Source organism: Macrotis lagotis, chromosome 1 (genome assembly GCF_037893015.1).
Source record: "Macrotis lagotis isolate mMagLag1 chromosome 1, bilby.v1.9.chrom.fasta, whole genome shotgun sequence".
Taxonomy (NCBI): domain Eukaryota; kingdom Metazoa; phylum Chordata; class Mammalia; order Peramelemorphia; family Peramelidae; genus Macrotis; species Macrotis lagotis.
The window spans coordinates 702,463,458-702,483,519 of NC_133658.1; the positions used below are offsets into that span (position 1 = coordinate 702,463,458).

Genomic DNA, 20,062 nt, shown 5'->3' on the forward strand with positions numbered 1-20,062 from the left:
GGTCTATGGGTTCATAAAAAGTCAGAAACAAGTGCACAACAATAGAGAAGATGAGGGGAAGAAGAGAAAAGGAAAGAAATGGATACTGAAGCTCCTGATAATGGAATGTGCTAACAGTAAATCTCTAAGAAAAATAGGCATCAGATAAGAGGAGATGCTCACTACTGTTTGCTACTTGTCTCTTCTACTGGAAATGTAAACAGAAGGTGGAGGCCAGTATCTGGAGATTATGAATAATTTGAAGCTAGTATAAAACATAAAACATAAGGTATTGAGAACTCTTGCTTGAAGACAACTTCTACCTTGGAATGGGGAGAGGGATTACAACTTTTTATCCTTCAGTTCTTTTTTAAGTTTTTTTTTTTTTTTTATGCAAGGCAATTGAGTTAACTGACTTGCCCAAGGTCACATAGCTAGGTAATTATTATGTGTTTGAGACCATATTTGAACTCAGGTCCTTCTGACTCCAGGGCCAGTACTCTACCCTCTAAGCCACCTAACTGCTCTCCTTCAGTAAAATATAACAGTGTGATGTAAAAAGATACAGGATAAAGGAAAGTCATCATAGCATAATGGTATTGAATCTCTAATGTTGATCTCCATATCAGGAAGACTCATTAAAGATATTGGAGCCATGAACATGCTAGCTACTAAACTTGTATTATTATGCTCTTTCCATCTAATCCTGGTTAGATATGAAGTATTTTAAGAGGATGTGGTATTATGAATAGAATGCTGAATTCTAGTTCTGGAAGACTTGAATTTCAATTTTGATGTCTAACATTTATGAGTTGTACAATCATGGGAAAATATTTTAACCTCTATACAGTCTCAGTTTTATATTCTATAAAGTGGGTATAATAACTATAAAAGAGCTTAATTAAATGGCACATATGTAAAACCCTTGAAGCATTAATTAACCGCCAGCTAATATTATGCCCCCTACCCTTTATCTTGTATACCAGGAGGGAACACAGCTAGCAATCCTTCTCCTAAAGAGGGCAAGTGTTAAATAATGAAAACAATTACATATTTTAACAACAGAAAAGGAAAATCTTTTGCCACATTTATTTTCCTTCCATTTCCCACTATTCATTTCTGATGCTGTGGGTTGGTTACCTAGGAGATGGATATGAGATGTAACCTGATTTGTTGTGTTGACAGAATGATTGTTGGTGGACATTTTGAGTAGGGGACATTTACATATCAGGCACACATATTAATGAAGGAAAGGAAATGTTTGATTTTCTAATTGCTTTATGAAAAGAACAACTTGATGATTAAAAAAAAGATGGAGGATAATGTACAAGGTCATTTTGTCCACCATCCTGCCAATTATTCCTTTAATATTTTCTTCTTTGTACAGTAGAATTAATGTTTTTCATGTTACCACATACTTTCCCAGCCAGAATATTTCTCCAGGTATCTGGCAACAGTCTTTCTTCTCTCTTTTCCAGTTATTTAATCTTGATCTTCTAGTTTGATTATAATATTGTTTTATTTTTTATGTTTAAATCCTATATCCATTTGGATCTTATCTTGGTATAGGGTGTGAGGTGTTGGTCTAATTTAAGTTTCTTCCATACTAACTTCCAATTTTCCCAACAGTTTTTGTCAAAGAGGGAGTTTTTAATCCCAATAACTGGATTCTTTGAGTTTAACAAACAGCAGATTACTTTAATCATTTCCTCCTCTTGCACCTAGTCTATTTCATTGATCCTCCACTCTATTTCTTAGCCAATACCAGACAGCTTTGATGACTGATTCTTTATAATATAATTTTAGATCTGGTAAGGCTAAGCCAACATTTTTTTGCACCTTTTTTCATTGAATCCATGGAAATTCTTGACTTTTTAATTTCTCCAAATGACTTTTACTTACAACTTTTTCTGACTCATTAGTAATTTTTTGGAATTTTGACTGGACACAAAACAGGTAGTTTAGTTTGGGTAGGACTGTCATTTTTATTATATTAGCTCTGCTTATCCATGAGCAATTGATGTTTTCCCAGTGATCTAAATCTGATTTTATTTGTGTGAGAAGTATTTTTCAATTGTTTTCAAAAAGTTTTTGAGTCTGCCTTGGCAAATAGACTCCCAGGTATTTTATATTATCTGAGCTTACTTTGAATGAGGTTTCTCTTTTTTGGCTCTTTCTGCTGCATCTTGCTAGTCATATATAGAATGTTGAGGATTTATGAGGGTTTATTTTACATCCTGTGATATTGCTAAAGTTGCAAAATATTTATAGTAGTTTTTAGATGATTTTTAGGGTGCTCTAGGTATACCATCATGTCATCTGCAAAGAGTGAGAGATTTGTCTCTTTCTTTCCAATTCTAATTCCTTCAATTTCTTTTGCTTCTTTTATTGCTGAAGCTAACTTTTTTCTAGTTTTTTTTGCAAGGCAATGGGGTTAAATGGCTTGTCCAAGGTCACACAGCTAGGTAATTATTAAGTGTCTGAGGCTGGATTTGAACCTAGGTACTCCTGACTCCAGGGCCAGGTGCTTTATCCACTGCGCTACCTAGCAGCCCTGAAGCTAACATTTGTAATACAATACTGAATAGTAATTGTGATAATGGGCATCCTTGTTTCACCCTGATCTTACTGGGAATAATGCTTGTTGATGGTTTCAGATAGATACTGAGTAGTATTCTAAGGAACAGTTCATTTATTCCTACATTTTCTAGTGTCTTTTTAGTAGGAATGGGTGTTGTATTTTGTCAAAAGCTTTTTCAACATCTATTGATATAATCTTATGATTTCTGATAGGTTTGTTATTGATATAATTAATTATACTAACTCTTTTCTTATTATTGAACCAACTATGCATTCCTGGGATAAATCCTACTTGATCACAGTGTATTATCCTAGTTAAAACTTGTTGTAATCATTTTGCTAAGATTTTATTTAAGATTTTTGCATCTATATTCATCAGAGAGATAGGTCTATAATTTTCTTTCTCTGCTTTAACACTTCCTTGATTAAGTATTAGCACCATATTGGTGTCATAGAAAAAGTTAGGAAGAGTTCTGTTTTCACCTGTTTTTCCAAAGAGCTTATATAGAATTGGAACCAGTTCTTCCTTAAATGTTTGAGAGAATTCACTTGTGAATCCATCTGGCCCTGGAGATTTTTTTCTTAGGGAGTTCAATAATGCCTTGTTGAATTTCTTTTTCTGAAACAGGGTTATTTAGGTATTTAATTTCCTCTTCATTTAATCTTGGCAACTTTTTTTTTGTAAATATTCATCCATTTCACTTAGATTGTCATAATTATTGACATAGAGTTGAGCAAAATAATTTCAAATTATTACTTTAATTTCTTCCTCATTGGTGGTGAGTTCACCCTTTTCATTTATGATACAAACAATTTGGTTTACTTTTTTCTTTCTTTTTAATCAAATTGACCAGAAATTTACCAGTTTTATTGTTTTTTTCATAAAACCAACTTTTGGCTTTATTAGTTTAATAGTCTTCTTGCTTTTGATTTTATTAATTTCTCCTTTAACTTTTAGAATTTCTAATTTGGTATTTAATTGGGGGGTTTAATTTGTTCTTTCTCTAGTTTTTTTTAGTTGAATATTTAGTTCATTGATTTCTTCTTTCTCTAATTTATTCATGTAAGCATTTAAAGATATAAAATATCCCCCGACTGTCACCTTGAGTATATCCCATAATTTTTGGTATGTTGCTTCATTATTGTCATTATCTAGGATGAAATAATTATTTCTTTCTATAATTTGTTTTTTGATCCACTCAGTCATTAAAATGAGGTTATTTAGTTTTCAATTAGTTCTGGGTCTATAACTCCCTGGCCCAATATTGCATATGATTTTTATTGCATTATGATTTGAGAAAGATGTATTCACTATTTCTTCCTTGCTGCAATTGATTGTTGGGTTTTTATGCCCTAGCACGTGGTCAATTTTTTTGTATAAGTGCCATGTACTGCATAGAAAAAGGTATATTCCTTTCTATCCCCATTCAATTTCCTCCATAAGTCTATTTTATCTAAGTTTTTTAACAATGTATTTACCTCCTTAACTTCCTTCTTGTTTATTTTTTGATTAGATTTATCTAAATCTGAGGGTGGGAAGTTGAGGTCTCCCACTAGTAGAATTTTGGTGTCTGTGTCTTCCTGTCATTCTTCCAACTTCTCCTCTGAGAATTTGGATGATATATACCATTGAATGCATACATATTTAGTAGAGAAATTATGATACCTTTGAGGAGGATATAGTTTCCTTCCTAATCTCTTTTAATGCTATATATTTTTACAGCTGATTTTTCTGAGATAAGGATTGCTACCTCTGCTTTTTTCACTTCAGTTGAAGCAAAATATATTTTGCTCCAACCTTCTACTTTTACTCTATATTTATCTCTCTGCTTCATATGAGTTTCTTGTAAGCAGCATATTGTAGGATTCTGGTTTTTAATCCACTCTGCTATTTGCTTACATTTTAAGGGAGAGTTTATCCCATTCACATTCAAAGTTATGATTACTAAGTCTTTATTGCCCTCCATATTATCTTCCCTCTGTTTTCATTTTTCCCCTTTATCCATATTACCCAGTATTTTGTTTCTTAATACCACCACCTTCAGTGTATTTTCCCTCCTATTTCAACCTACTCCCCTTTCTTTCCCCTTTCCCTTTTCCCCTTCCTCCTTCCCTTCCTTCTGTTAGTTTCCCTTTTTTCCTCCTCCTTCACATTTCCCCCCTTTCCCCTTTTAATACTTTAAAGGTAAGATAAGTTTCTTAACTTAACTGAATGTGTGTAAATTAACTTTAAGCCAAGTATGATAAGAAGATGATTCAGGTGATTCTAACCTCCTCCTTTCTTCCCCTCTATTGCAATAGATCGTTTATACCTCTTAATGTAATTTGATTTACCCCATTCCATCTCCTCCATCCTCCCATCTCCTTACTGTCCCCCTTTTTAAGGAGATATTGTTTTTAAATCATTCTATCTGAGTCACAGAAAAGTCATCAGTGCCCATCACTTCTGGCTAAGTATATTCTCTCTAATAGAGTTACAATTCTTAAGAGTTATTAGAGTCTCTCTCCCAAGTAGGAATATATCCAGTTTCATCTTAATGGATAGTAGGTTTTTTTTCCTTAACCATTTTTTTTTAACTTTTCATGTGTCTCTTGAGCCTCCTGTTTGTTGTCCAAATTTTCTATTTAGCTTTGGTCTTTTCATCAGGAAACGTTGGAAGTCTCCCACTTTGTTAAATGCCCATCTTTCCCCTGGAAGAGAAGGCTCAGTTTTGCTGGGTAGTGGATTCTTGGCAGCATTCCTAGCTCCCTTGCTCTTCATAATATCTCATTCCAGGCCCTTCAATCCCTTAATGTTGATGTAGCCAGATCCTGCATAATCCTTATTATGGCTCCCTGGTATTTAAATTGTTTCTTTCTGGCTGCTTTCAGGATTTTCTCTTTTATCTGATAGTTCTGGAATTTGGCCACATTTTTGGTGTTTTAATTTTAGGATCACTTTCCAGAGGGGATTGCTGTATTCTTTCAATAACTATTTTGCCCTCTGGTTCCATGATATCAGGGCAGTTTTCCATCACTAAATCCTGTAGTATTAAGCCCAGACTTTTTTCCTCTTCAATGTTTTCAGGAAGTCCTGTAATTCTCAGGTTGTCCCTTCTCAATTCAGTTCTTGAGGTCAGTGGTTTTGTTGATGAAGTATTTTACATTTTCTTCTATTTTTTCCATCTTTTGGTTTCGTTTAACAGAATCTTGTTGTCTCATGAAGTCATTAGTTCCCACAGATTCCATTTTTTTAGAGAAGAATTTTCTTCATTTAACTCTTGCAACTCCCTTTCCAGTTGGTCAATTCTATTTTTTGAAAGAGTTTTCCATTTGCCCAAATGTAGTTTTGAGAGAATTTTCTTTTTGTATTTGTCCAATTGTATTTTCCAAGGATTTGTTTTCTTGTTGTGAGATGTTATTTTTCTCTTGCAATGTGGTGATTTTCTCTTGAGTTCCTTTTCTCAATTATTCCAATTGATTTTTTTAGTTTTTTTTGGCAAGGCAATGGGGTTAAGTGGCTTGCCCAAAGCCACACAGCTAGGTAATTATTAAGTGTCTGAGGCTGGATTTGAACCCAGGTACTCCTGATTCCAGGGCCAGTGCTCTATCCACTGTGCCACCTGGCTGCCCCCCAATTGATTTCTAAACTCATTCCTGATTTTTTCAAGGAAGTCTTTCTGGGCTGGAGACCAATTCATATTCTCCTCAGAACTGCTAGATCTCTCTGGGTTAGAATCTGTTTCTTCTAAGTATTTCTTCATGGGTCCCCCTTTTTGCTGGCTTTTATTCATTTTTCTAGGTAGGATCTTATGATGGAGGAGGAGGATCTGGCTTTCAGAGATTTGCTTTTGAAAACTCTAGAGGCTTTGTTGACTTGGTGTAGTAATTCCAAGGGCTGGCCAGTAGGAGGTGCTGGTTGCTTTCTCTGGAGTAATTGAAGCCCTCTCCCAATCCTGGAGGGAGTGAGGAGGAACAGTAGGATTTGAGTTGACCTTGAACAATGGGCTGGGTCCTGGGGGAGGAAGCCAGTCTCTGTATTCCACACCTGCACTTGAAGGGGTAGGGGTTGGTGGCTACTGTTTGTTCCTGAAAGAATGCTTCCCTAAACGTATGACATAATTTTTTTAACTGTTAAGTTTTTCTATAACATAAATTTGCTGATTTTTTTGATTGTTTCTCTACATGTTATTCTCCATTCTATAGTCTCTCTCTCCCTCTCTCTCTCTTTATATATATGTATATATATATATATATATATATATATATATATATATATATATATATGTTTATATGTATATATTTTAGTGAAGAATAGGCCCCACCCTCATTTTACCTAAACCGAAAAATCTACTATTATGCCATACAGCTAAGTTACCAAAGGGAAGGAATGGCTAATTTAAATTGTCTATATGACTATCCTAAAAAACAGTTTTCCCAGAGGGAATTCTTTTTTCCTTTATAGACCTTTCTGAATTTGTCCATTTTCTCAGTAAGCGCACATTGTATACTTTATTCTTCACACTGTAGGTAATCTTTTTTTAAGATAAATTCTGTGGAGGATGTCTCTTCTCCAATCACTGACCCCAACCAAAAAAAGGCCATTTTTTTTGATCCATTGGAGCATTTTTTTTGTATATATGTTTTATACCCTTAGAAAAAGTATCCCAGGATTTTTGCTCCTTTTCTTCTCTCTTCCTCATGGTCCATGATGCCAGCTGAGGTTGTAAGCACAATGAATTCAAACTGATGGGATGGTAGCAGATTATTCTGCCACTTTTCCAGATCTTTCAATTGTACATCAAATATGGGGCTGATTATACCACACTTGTTTAATCTGCCTGTGAGATTCACAACAATTTTTCCTGCTCTATGATCATTGATGATCTCAAATTCACCAATGCAACCATGCTTCGCCATCACAGTTAAGAACCAAACGATTACTTTAGAGGATGGCCTAATAAGAACCTGGTATTTTCCTTGCTTTTTTGCATTGTTTATGCTTTTGAGAGCATCTGCCAGGACATTCATGCCATGGTGGCGGTGCTGCAAGATGGAGGGAAGAGCAAAATAATGCCATTTTTAAATCAAGAAAATTGATATCTGATTGGAAAGACTAGCAATACATGCTTGAAGGATTATACAACACATTATAAAAGGCATCTAAGTTTCAAGATCAGAGAGCAGGTAAAGACTATCAAAATTAAATAACCTTCCAGGTGTGGATAGGGCACCAGCCCTGGAGTCAGGAGTACCTGATTTCAAATCTGGCCTGAGACACTTAATAATTACCTAGCTGTGTAGCCTTGGGCAAGCCACTTAACCACATTGCCTTGCAAAAAACTAAAAATAAAAGATTAAATACCTTCCTAGAATTGAGAACATTTAGCTGAAATCTGGGCAGAAAAAAAAGAGACTTTCTGTGTAGTTATTCTACAGACTGCCCAGGCAAATAGACGAAATGGATAATGAGTTCCTGAAACTGACCATAGATAGCCGTAATCCTATGGCTTGAGATAACAAAAGGGAAATCATTTCAAAAAGTATGGGAAGTGAATAAAATTCTGATGATGCAATCACAAATAGTACTGAGAAATAAAAGGGAGAATTAAATAAAGAAATACATGTACCTGAATATGAAGTCCTTCTTTGAGTTCAGATTCTTAAAATGTACTATAAACTGGGACTTCCAGGGCAGAGGCAAGATGATGGCATGAAGCTATCATTTGCCCAGAGCTTCTCCCTACCAAAGATAAATGAAGGTTCTGTACTGACATTCAAACCACAGGTTCCAACAAGAAAAACAGAAGATTCAAAGAAATTTTCACCCATAGACATCGTGGAGGATTTTCATTGGAGGTCTGTCGCTTTGGGGGGCAAAGGGTAAGTAAAGTCCAGGAGGCAGGAGAGTGGGTAAAGGCAGCAGGAGGCTTTTAGCCACAGTGCAATCCAGGTCCTAGAAGGTAGCTAACAAGCCACCAGGGAGGACTCCAGCCCCAAACAAAGTTAAAACCCTGAAAACACTGAGGTAAAAGATCAGGAGCAAACCACTGTTAAGTCAGAATGTGGATATAAAGGGCAAGGCCTAGACTGGTGAGGCAATATCTTGGCCAGCAACAAGCCAGGGCTCAGAACCCAACCCCAGGGAAAAAAAAGAAAAGGTTGGATCTATACTCACTATACCCTAGGAACAGAGCTAAAACAACAATGAAGAACAAAGAAACCCCTAAAAGAGCACTTACTATAGAAAAATAATTTACAAACAAAGATGATAACCATGCCATGTCTGAAAAAGAAAGCAGTGAAAACTCACAGGGAAAGTATCAAAACAGTCTATAAATTGGGCTCCAAAACAAAAGTTCATCAAAAAACTTAAAAAAGAATTTTAAAATCTAAGAAGAGAGGAAGAAGAAAAATGAAAAAAAAATGAGAATCATGCAGGAAAATTATGAAAAAATTGACCAAAGAAATCAACTGTTAATAGTAAAAACAAACAAGTGCAAAAGGAAACACAGGAGATAATTGAAGAAAATAAAACCCTAAAAATTAAAATTGAATAAATAGAAACCAATGAATCTTCAAGACTACAAGATTCCATTGAACAAAATAAAAAAGGCTGAAAAAATTGATGAAAATGTAAGTACCTTTTAGGGAAAATGAATGACCTGGAAAATAGATCCTGGAGAGATAATCTACAAAATCATCAGACTACTAGAAAGCAAGAATCAAGAAATGAACCTGGAAAACATCATGCAAGAAATTATAAGGGAAAACTGCCCAAATCTCCTAGAACAAGATAACAATATAACCATTGAAAGAATCCAACAGAAAGAGACCACAGGAGAAAAATTCCAAATTCTAGAACTCTCAAATAAAGGAAAGAATATTGCAAACAGCAAAAAGGAAACAATTCAAATACAAAAGAAACACAATAAGACTCATACAATACCTATCAGCCTCAACAGTAAAGGATCAGAAGACCTGGAATAGCATATTTCAGAGAGCAAAGGACCTGGGATTACAACCCAGAATGTACTACCCTGTCAAATTCATCATATACTTTCAAGGTAAAAGGATGGATATTCAACAAAATAGAGTACTCCCAGAATTTCCTGACACAAAGACCGGAACTGAACAGAGAATTCAGTCACTAAATACACAAGTTAATATTTGCATTAAAAAAACTTAAATGAAAAGGGGGAAAAAAACAAACCAAACTAAAAAAATGTTGGTCAAGACCAACAAATTGTATGCAGTGTAAAAGGAAAGCTACAATACTTCTAATTCTTTAGAACTTTACTTCTCTTAGGATAATTAAAGGGTAGAATATAATTGAAGAGAATGAACCTAAAGGATATGGGTATAATTTGGGTCTTATCTCTCCATTGAGGAGGTTCAAGATGACATCACTATGTTTGAGACAAAAAGCCCTAAAAAAAAGCAGGGATGTTAACTTTAAACTTGTGTTTCATTATCCTTCGACCCACTTTAATTCCACTATGCTTATTACCTTATCTAACGAGGGCATCATAAACTGCAAGAACCTGAATCAATGTCTTTGTTACTTAAAATCATAGGTAAAGTTTTCAGTTGAGACCTCCAGAGCCTCCCAGTACTTAGAGCCCTTTAAGCATCAAAAACTGCAAGGTCCTGAGTCAGTGTCTCTGTAACTATAATCATTTGTAAGCTTCTCAGGAGAGACCTGCAGAACCTTCCAGTATTTAGAGATCTTTAAGATTCTTGCAATTAATTAGATCAGGATTTGAATTAACTAGTGCTTCACTTAACAAGGTGTGAAGTACCTCAGGTGTGTGTGTGTGTGTGTGTGTGTGTGTGTGTGGAGGGCAAATTGGGAGAGAATAGGCCTTCCTTCACTTAACAAGGTATTATGTGCCCTGGGTAGGGAGTGGGGAAGTAAAGTATGCAAGAAAATGGGCCTTGCTTCACTTAACATGGAGTTAAATACCCTGACCCCTGGGTGGGGGGTGGGGAGGAGGGGAGTATAAAGTGTGAGAGAAAATAGACCTGGGGGAGAGGGACACAAATAGTTCAAGAAATGATATGACTTTGGATGATACTTTATCTCATAAGGAGGATTGTATGTATTTAAAAGACACTTGAAAAGAGGGTAAGGTAAAAAATGATTATAATTATAATTTGATGCAATTTGAGTCAACTCTGCTTATCAAGCAAACAATCTATGGTGATATCTTGATAACAATGTGAATTTATCAAGCAATCAAATAATCAAAATTTAATTAATAGTACTAGAGCGATAAATAATACCAAGGGAAGAGGAACAAAGATTTATAATTTTAGAGGGAAAGAAGGGAGAATGTGAATGCTGAGTAAATTCTATTCAATAGATTTAACCTAGAGAGGAAATAAGATACATTCCCACTTGGGTTTAAAAATCTAACTTAATCTACAGTGAAAGTGGGAACTGGGAAAGGGAAAGATAAGGGAAGAAGGGATTAATAAAAGAGAAGGCATAAGTGAAAATAAACTGAAAGTTAAATTTTTAAAAGAAAAGTCAGAGGAGAAAGATATTAAAATTTTGGTGAGAAGGAATAAGAGGAGAGGAAAGAGAAAAATCTAAATGGAGAAGGATAGCATGGAGGGAAATGCAGAATTAGTAATTGTAAATGTGAATGGGATAAACTGTCCCATAAAATGGAAGCAGATAGCAGAATGGATTAAAAAAACCAGAATTCTACAATATGTTGTTTATAAAAAACACATTGAAGCAGAGAGATACCCATAGAATAAAGGTAAAAGCTTGGAACAAAATATATTATTGCCTCAGCTGAAGTAAAACAATCTAGGGTAGTGATCTAATCTCAGATAAAATAAAAGCAAGAATCAATTTCATCAAAAGGGATAAGGAAGAAAATTACATTTTCTTAAAAGTCACCATTGGTAATGAAGCTATATCATTACTAAACAAATATCTAACTAGGTGTATAGCAACCAAATTCCTAGAGGAAACCTTGAGTGAATCACAAAGAGACATAGACAGCAAAAATTTAATAATGGGAGACCTCAATTTCCCTCTCTCAGAACTAGATAAATCTAGCAACATAATAAATAAGAAGGAAGTTAAGAAAGTGAATGAAATCTTAGAAAACATAGATATGATAGAATTCTGGAGAAAACGTAATGATGATAGAAAAGAATATATTTTTCTCAACAGTACATGGTAGCTGCACCAAAATTGACCAGGTACTAGGACACAAAAACTTTATAATCAAATGCAGAAAAGCAGAAATAACAAATACACACTTCTCAGACCATTATGCAATAAAATTTTCATGTAATAAATGGTCATGGAAAGATAAACCAAGAACTAATAACTTTTTCTTAAATAATGGGTGGATCAAACAGCAAAAATAGAAATAATCAATAATTATAGCCAAGAAAATGATAATAATGAGACATCAGGTGAAAATTTTGGGGGTGCAGCCAAGGTGCTTTTGAGTATAAACTATATATCTAAATGCCTATAAGAGGCATTTTAGCAAAGAGGAGGTCAATAAATTGGGTATGCAACTAAAAAAATCTAGAAAAAGAACAAATTAAAGATCCCCAATTAAATATGAAATTAGAAATTCTGAAAATCAAGGGAGGGATTAATAAAACTGAAAAAAAACCCCATTGATCTCATAAATCAAATGAAGAGTTGGTTTTATGAGAAAGCCAATAAAATAGACAAACCTTTGGCTAATCTGATTTACATAAAGAATGAAGATAACCAAATTACCAGTATCAAACATGAAAAGGGTGAACTAACTGCCAATGAGGAGGAAATTAAAGAGATAATTCAGAGCTACTTTGCCAAACTGCTTGCCAGTAAATTGGATAACCTGAGGGAAATGGATGAATATTTACAAAAATGCAACCAGCCCAGATTAACAGAAGAGGAAGTAAATTACTTAAATAACCCCATTTCAGAAAAAAGAAATTGAAGAAATTATCAATAAACTCCCTAAGAAAAAGTCTCCAAGTCCAGATGGATTTAAAAGTGAATTCTACCAAACATTTAAAGAACAATTAATTCCTATTCTATACAAACTATTTAAAAAAGTAGGAGAGGAAGGAGTTCTGCCAAACTACTTTTATGACACCAACATTGTTCTGATACTTAAACCATATTAAATAAAATTTTAGCATGAGACTACAGCATGTTATTACTAGGATAATAATCAGATAGGATTTATACCAGGTAGACAGGGATGGTTCAACATTAGGAAAACACTCAATATAATTAAACGTATCAATAGCAAGACCAACAGAAATCATATGATTATCTCAATAGATTCTGAAAAAGTGATAAAATACAACATCAATTTCTATTAAAAACACTAGAAAGTTAAGAATGGAATTTTCCTTAAAATAATATAGAATCTATCTAAAACTATCAACAAATATTATATGTAATGGGAATAAACTTAGAGCATTTCCAATGAAATCAGGGGTGAAACAAGCATGCTCATTATCACCATTACTATTCAATATAGTATTAGAAATGCTAGCTGTAGCAATAAGAGAAAAAAAAGAAATTGAAGCAGTCAGAATTGGCAACGAGGAAGCAAAGCTTTCACTGCTTGCAGATAATATGATGATATACTTAGACAACTAAAGGAAATCATCTAAAAAACTCCTTGAAACAATTTGCAAATTCATCAAAGTAGAAGGATATAAAATATACCCACATAAATCATCAGTATTTCTATAAATGAATAAAAAAAGCAAGGGATAGAAAGAGAAATTCCATTTAAAATAACTATAGACAACATTAAATACTTGGGAATCTACCTCCCAAGCAAACCCAGAAACTGTATGTCATTTCTCACCCAAATAAAGTCAGATCTAAACAATAGGAAAACTGTCAGATGATCATGGTTAGGTCAAGCTAATATAATAAAAATAACAATTCTACCCAAATTTAATTACTTATTCAGTGCCATACAAACTATCAAATAACTACTGAGCTAGAAAAAATAGTGGAAAAATTCTTCTGGAGCCAAAAAAGGTCTAGAATAGCAAGGGAACTGATAAAATGTAAAGGAAGGTAGCCTAGCTCTAACAGATCTAAAACTGTACTATAAAGCATCAATCACCAAAACTACCTGTACTGGTTTAAAATAGAGTAATAGATCAGTGGGTTAGGACAGGTTCAAAAGAAACTGCAGTAAATGACTACAGCAATCTACTATTTGACAAACCCAAAGACATCAGCTTCTGGGATGATAACTCACTATTTGACAAAAAATATTGGGAAAACTGGAAAATAGTATGGCATAGATCCATATCTCACAATATGGTATATACCAAAATATGGTCAAAATGGTTATATGGTTTAGATATAAAGAGTGACACCATAGATAAATTATTAGACCAAGAAATACTCTATCAGACCTATGGAAAGGGGATAAATTTATGACTAAGCAAGAATTAGAGAACATTATAAACAGCAAAATTAATGATTTTGACTATATTAAATTAAAAATGGTCTAGCATTAATAAAATCAATGCTTCCAAAATTGGAAGGAAAGCAGAAAGTTTGGAAACAATCTTCATGACTAGGTATTCTGGTAAAGGTCTTATTTCTAAAATATATAGAGAACTGCATCAAATTTATAAGGTCACAAATCATTCCCAATTGATAAATGATCAAAGGATATGAAGTTTTCAAATGAAGATATTAAAGCTATATATATATATATATATATTCATATGAAAACATGCTCCGAATCATTATTGATTAAAGAAATGCAAATTAAAACAACAGGGAAGTATCACCTCACACCTATCATATTGACCTCGATGAGAAAAAGCGAAAATGATCAATATTGGAGAGGTTGTGGGAGGATTAGGACATTGATGTGTTGCTGGATGAATTATGAATAGATCCAATCTTTCTGGAGAACAATATGGAACTATGCCCAAAGAGCGATATAACTGTTCATACCCTTTGACCCAGAAATTCCAATTCTAGGTGTAATCCAGAAGAAATTATAAAGAAAGGGAAAAGTTCTACATGTTCCAAAATATTCAGAACAGACCTTTCTGTAGTGGCAAAGAATTGGAAATCAAGGGGATGCCCATCAATTGGAGAGTGGCTAAACAAGTCATGGTACATGAATACTATGAAATACTATTGTTCTATAAGAAACCATAAATATTTGGACTCTAGAGAAGCAGGGACTGACATATGGGATCTGATGTTGAGCCTGATGCTGTGCAAAGGGAGTAGAACCAAGAGAACAATGTACACATCAACAACAGCATTTTGAGATGATCAACCTTGATGGAAGCAGCTCCTCCCAGTGGTTCAGAGAGCTAGGACAACTGTATTAGACTGGCTATGGACTATATTATCCCCATCCAGAGGAAGAAAAACATAACACAACAAAACACAAACACAAACACACACACACACACAAACACAAATAAATAACCCTCCAGAATCTGATGAACACTTTATAAAAATTATCTCTTATATATCTCTTCCCCTTAATCCTAATTCTACATGCTGAAAATATTTAATAGTAATCTATAAATATATTTATCAAAATAGGCATGTACAATCCTAAACTGATTATTCATTCCTGAGGGGAGGGGTGGGAAAGGAAAATGGAAGGAAATTTTGTAATTTGAAAATATGCATGCACAAATGGATGAAAATAAATAAATTTTAAAAATGATACTATAAACTATGGAAGAAGTGAACTCTAACTGAGAACAAATCCAGAAGAGTAACACCTTTAAAGTCCTTTACAAATAATGTCAAGTATATGATTCATTTTTAAATTTATTTTTTATTTTTTCTATCCATATACACATGTATATTTTTAAGTTACAAAATTTCCTTCCACCTTCCCTTCCCATCCCCCTATCCTCAGGGCCAAACAGTCTTATTAGCGTTGTACATACATATTTTTGATTAACATGTTTACAGAGTATTCATTTGTTGGTATAAGGAGTTAGGATTAAGGGAAAGAGATACATAGGAGATAATTTTTATATAGTGTTCATCAGATTCTGAAAGCTTGTTTTCTTTTTTGTTTCGTTTCATTTTGTTTTGTTTTTCTTCCTCTGGATTGGCATAACATTGTCCATTTCTCGTCTCAAACGTTTGTCCGAACTCTCTGAACTTCTGAGAGGAGCTGCTTCCATCAAGGCTGATCCTCTCCCAATGTTGTTGTTAATGTGTACCTTGTTCTCTTGGCTCTACTCCCTTCGTTCAGCATCAGATCCTGTAAGTCATTCCATGCTTCTCTAGAGTACGACCATTTATGGTTTCTTATAGAACAATAATATTCCATAATATTCATGTACCATAGCCATTGCCCTGTTGATGGGCATTCCTTCAATTTCCAGTTCTTTGCCACTACACAGAGCTGCTATGAATATTTTAGAATATGTGAGTTTCCCATTTTTTTATGATTTCTTGTGGATATAGGCCTAGAATTGGAATTGCTGGGTCAAAGGGAATGAACATTTTTATTGAAATTCAAGTATACGATTCTAATGGAATATTATTAGACAATAAGAAATGCTGAGCAGGTAGATTTCCGAAAACCTGGAAAAATTTGCATGAATTGATGCAAAGCAAAATAAGCAGAACTGGGAGAAAATTATACAAATAACAGTGATATTGTTTGATGGACCACTGTGAATTATTCTCAGCAATAAAATAATCCAAGACAATCCCAAAGGACTCATGATGAAAAATATATTTGCCTCCCAAGAAAGAATTGATGGCATCTGAATACCTATTTAAGCATACTATTTTTCACTTTCTTTTCTTCTTTGTTTCTTTCTTTACTTATTCTTTCCAAATGATATGACTTCATATGTATATCCAAATCAGATTCTTACTTTCTTAGAAAGGGATGGAGAAAGGGATGGAATTAAGAACTCAAAACTAAAAAAAAAATTGATAATTTTTTTTTGTTGTTTTTTTTTTAGGTTTTTTTTGCAAGGCAATGGGGTTAAGTGGCTTGCCCAAGGCCACACAGCTAGGTAATTATTAAGTGTCTGAGGCTGCATTTGAACTCAGGTACTCCTGACTCCAGGGCCGGTGCTCTATCCACTGCACCACCTAGCCACCCCAAAAGATTGATAATTTTAAAAAATTCAATTGGAAAAAATATTAAGAATAAAAAGGGTAAAAAAGACTAAATCCCACAGGAAAAGTGAGATGTGCAAAGAATGTGTAAAAACATTCTAAGGAATACAATTTTTGTTAGAAGTAGGGTTATTCTATAAATATTTTATTTTTGGTTCTCTGAAAGAGAAGGAAATGTAAGTAGGAGCTAATAAAACTTCTTTATCTACATTATTAACATTTTCTCCATAACTTTCAAAAAATCTAGATATCAACATGACAATAAATTAATTTGTAGTATATGGTGATTTTTGAGGTATAAATGCTAAATCTGAAAATTTAGCAGCCAACTCTCATGACCTGGTTCAAGCTGGTTCCATTACATCTCTGGTTAGAGAGTAAGAAAACCACAAAAGGGGAAAGTTATACTAAATAAGGTGGACTAAAGCATAATAATGGGTAATAGAAAGAAAAGGTATTAAGAATGAATGGGAATAATAAAACAAAAATTATTAAAAGTTATATAAAGAACATATTGTCATAAATGAAATCATGTTAGCCAGTGAATTTCATAATAGAGTATCAAAAGAGCTCTCATGTGCTAAACTATTGTTAATGACCTTTGAGACATCTTAGAGAAAGGAGAAGTTTTACAACCCTAGGAACAGGTAAGTGTTCCAATTTTCAAAACAGAGAAGATGGACTATTTAAACTGTAGGCCTATGAAATTGATGCTAATTCTAAGAAAAAATTTAGAATGGATTATTAAACAGATAGCTTGTGAGCATATTGAATGGAGAACAGTAATTAGTATGAGCCAGTATGGGTTCATTAAGAACAAGTCATGCCAAACCAACCTCATTTCCTATTTTGACAGGGTTACTAGACAATATTCTCTTCTATGAAGCCTTCGCTGATAAGCCTACTTCTTAGTGCTTTTTCCTTCTTTAAATTACCTTAAATTACTTAAGATAATACTATAGAGCTGGAAGAGAGTTGAGAGACCATCTGTTTGAGTTCCCTCATTTTACAGGTGAGAAAATCAGTAAGAAGTATTTATTAGGTGCTTACTATGTGCCAGCCATTGTTTAAACTCAGGATGCTGAGTCCATGGATAAAAAATAACTCAAGATAGTTAATTCAGACATATTTGAGCTCAGACCCTAGGAAAACAAATCCCATAACCCTTATAGTATATTAAGAGTAAAATCTTTTCAATTTTTTTTCTTTTTATATTCAGAATCTAGCATATTGCCCTTCATATTTTTTAGGGGGTGGAGTAGGTGGACCTGTGATTTTATTGTTTTGGGGAACTACCCCTAGGAAAATGATTTCTTTCACCTACATTGATATCTCTACTTCAATTTGCAATGTTAGAAAACTGCCTGAATCACTGAGGGGGTTCCAAAGGGTTTTTTCAAACTATATCACAGTCAGTATGTCAAAAATAGGACTTGGATGCAGGACTTCCTGACTCCAAGATAAACTCTTTGTTCATTACATTAAGCTACCTTTCTCTGTTAAATAGAGAATATATATATATATATATATATATATATATATATATATATATATGGCAAAAATATTGTTGAATTGAATTGAATTGAATTTTTATGTAGAAAATGTATATTGAGAGCTTTAAACCTAATTAGATATAAGCATTTCAGCAAAATATTTTTAATGTCTCTCATAAGGTTGTTGTGGACACAATTAGAACACAGTTTACTAACTCTGGGGGTATACTTTAAAATTGTGTTCCAGAATGACTTTACCAATTTGTAGCTTCCCCATTGATTAATTATTCCTATTATTCCTCTTCAACAACTCTCATATACCCCTTTTTGCTGTTGTCTTTGTCAACCTCATTAGTGTGAAATAGAACAACAGTTGCTTAATTGTCATTTTTTCTTATTACTAATTTGGAACATTTTAAATATTTTTATTATATATTATTTCCTTTGAAAATTGTCTGTTCATATCCTTTGACCATTTTCTATTGGGGGAATGGTTCTTATTTAAGTGAATCAGTTCCTTAGAACTTTTCAAGAGAGTCTTTTTTTTTAAAGAGAGACTTCTTCAAAGGTTTTGTCTAGTTATCTTTTTTCATCTAAATTTTGATTATATTGTTTTATTTGCACAATAACTTTCATTTTAAATAATCAAAATTGTCAAATTTTATCTTTGTGATTCTCTTTAGTTTGTATTTGGCCCTAAAATCCCACCTCCCCCATGGATCTGAAATTAAATTTTTCTTTGTTTCTCTAATTTGTTTGTGATCTATATTTTCATGTATCCTTTGGGTCTTATTTTGGTATATGGAGGTCTATACCTAAATTTTGACAGATTTTTTAAATCACCCTTTAATGTTTGTTAAAGAATGAGTCAATGAAGATTTCATGTGTGATTTTGGGCAAGTAACTTTCCCTACTCTAGTCCTGTTTCCTCACATGAAAATGAGGGTTTGGTTCAAGATAATCTCAAAGTCCTTTCTAGTTTAGTATTGAGGTGAAATATAAACTAAATTCTCTCCAGAGACCCTTCCAGCATTAAGATTCTGTGAATGGTGGGAACAAGTGTATATTTTAGAACTTCAGAAAATGGTTCACAATCTTATAAAGACAAGTTGGCAGCCCTTAAGTTGTATAGGATTTGGAATTATGAAAATAAATTATTTTTATGGAGCTTGAAGGGTTGTTCCAAGCATTGGATTAGGAATTATTAAAACGTTTTGACATTGGTGAGATGAAAAAGATTAGAACAAAGGATTTATGTCAAGACAGTGGAAAAGATTGATTAGGGAAGAGAATCAGCAATAAAATGAACTGATTTTTCTTTTTTCCACAATTGATATTTGATTTTATTTTTTAATTACATGTTATGAAAGTTTTTCAACATTCAGCTACATGCATGTGCAGTTTTTACTTGTTTTCATTTTTTTCAAGGAAATGGGGTCAATTGACTTGCTCAAGGTCACACAGCTAGGTAATTATTAATGTTTGAGGTCATATTTGAACTCAGGTCCTCCTGACTCCAGGGTCAGTAATCTATCCACTGTGCCACCTAACTGCCCTGGCTATTTAAAAGTTACATAATTTCCTTTCATCCTCCCTTGCTCCTCCCCACAACAAAGTGAATCGGCTGGTGAACGGTATATATATATATATATATATATATATATATACATATATATACCTATATTTGTGTTTAAGATGTTTATATTATTGATCATTTTCCATATGAGTAATTAGGACTAAGGTAAAAGAAAGAAAATCATGAGATTGGAAAGAAAACCATTAGAGAAATTTTGAAAAAAATGAACATAGTGTTCATTCAGATGTATAGGCTTTCATTTTGTTTTGTTTTGTTTTTCATTCTATGAATATGGAAAGTATTGTCTGTAACAGGTCTCCC

At 33.5% G+C, this 20,062-nt stretch overlaps 1 protein-coding gene across 1 annotated transcript; it reads right to left on the minus strand.

Annotated features, from left to right (window-relative positions):
- Positions 1-7,191: 7,191 nt before the first annotated feature.
- LOC141523433 (small ribosomal subunit protein uS8-like) lies at positions 7,192-7,569 on the minus strand. Its single transcript, XM_074236615.1, has one exon. It carries the CDS (start codon positions 7,567-7,569, stop codon positions 7,192-7,194), a length of 378 nt encoding a protein of 125 aa, XP_074092716.1.
- Positions 7,570-20,062: the final 12,493 nt, after the last annotated feature.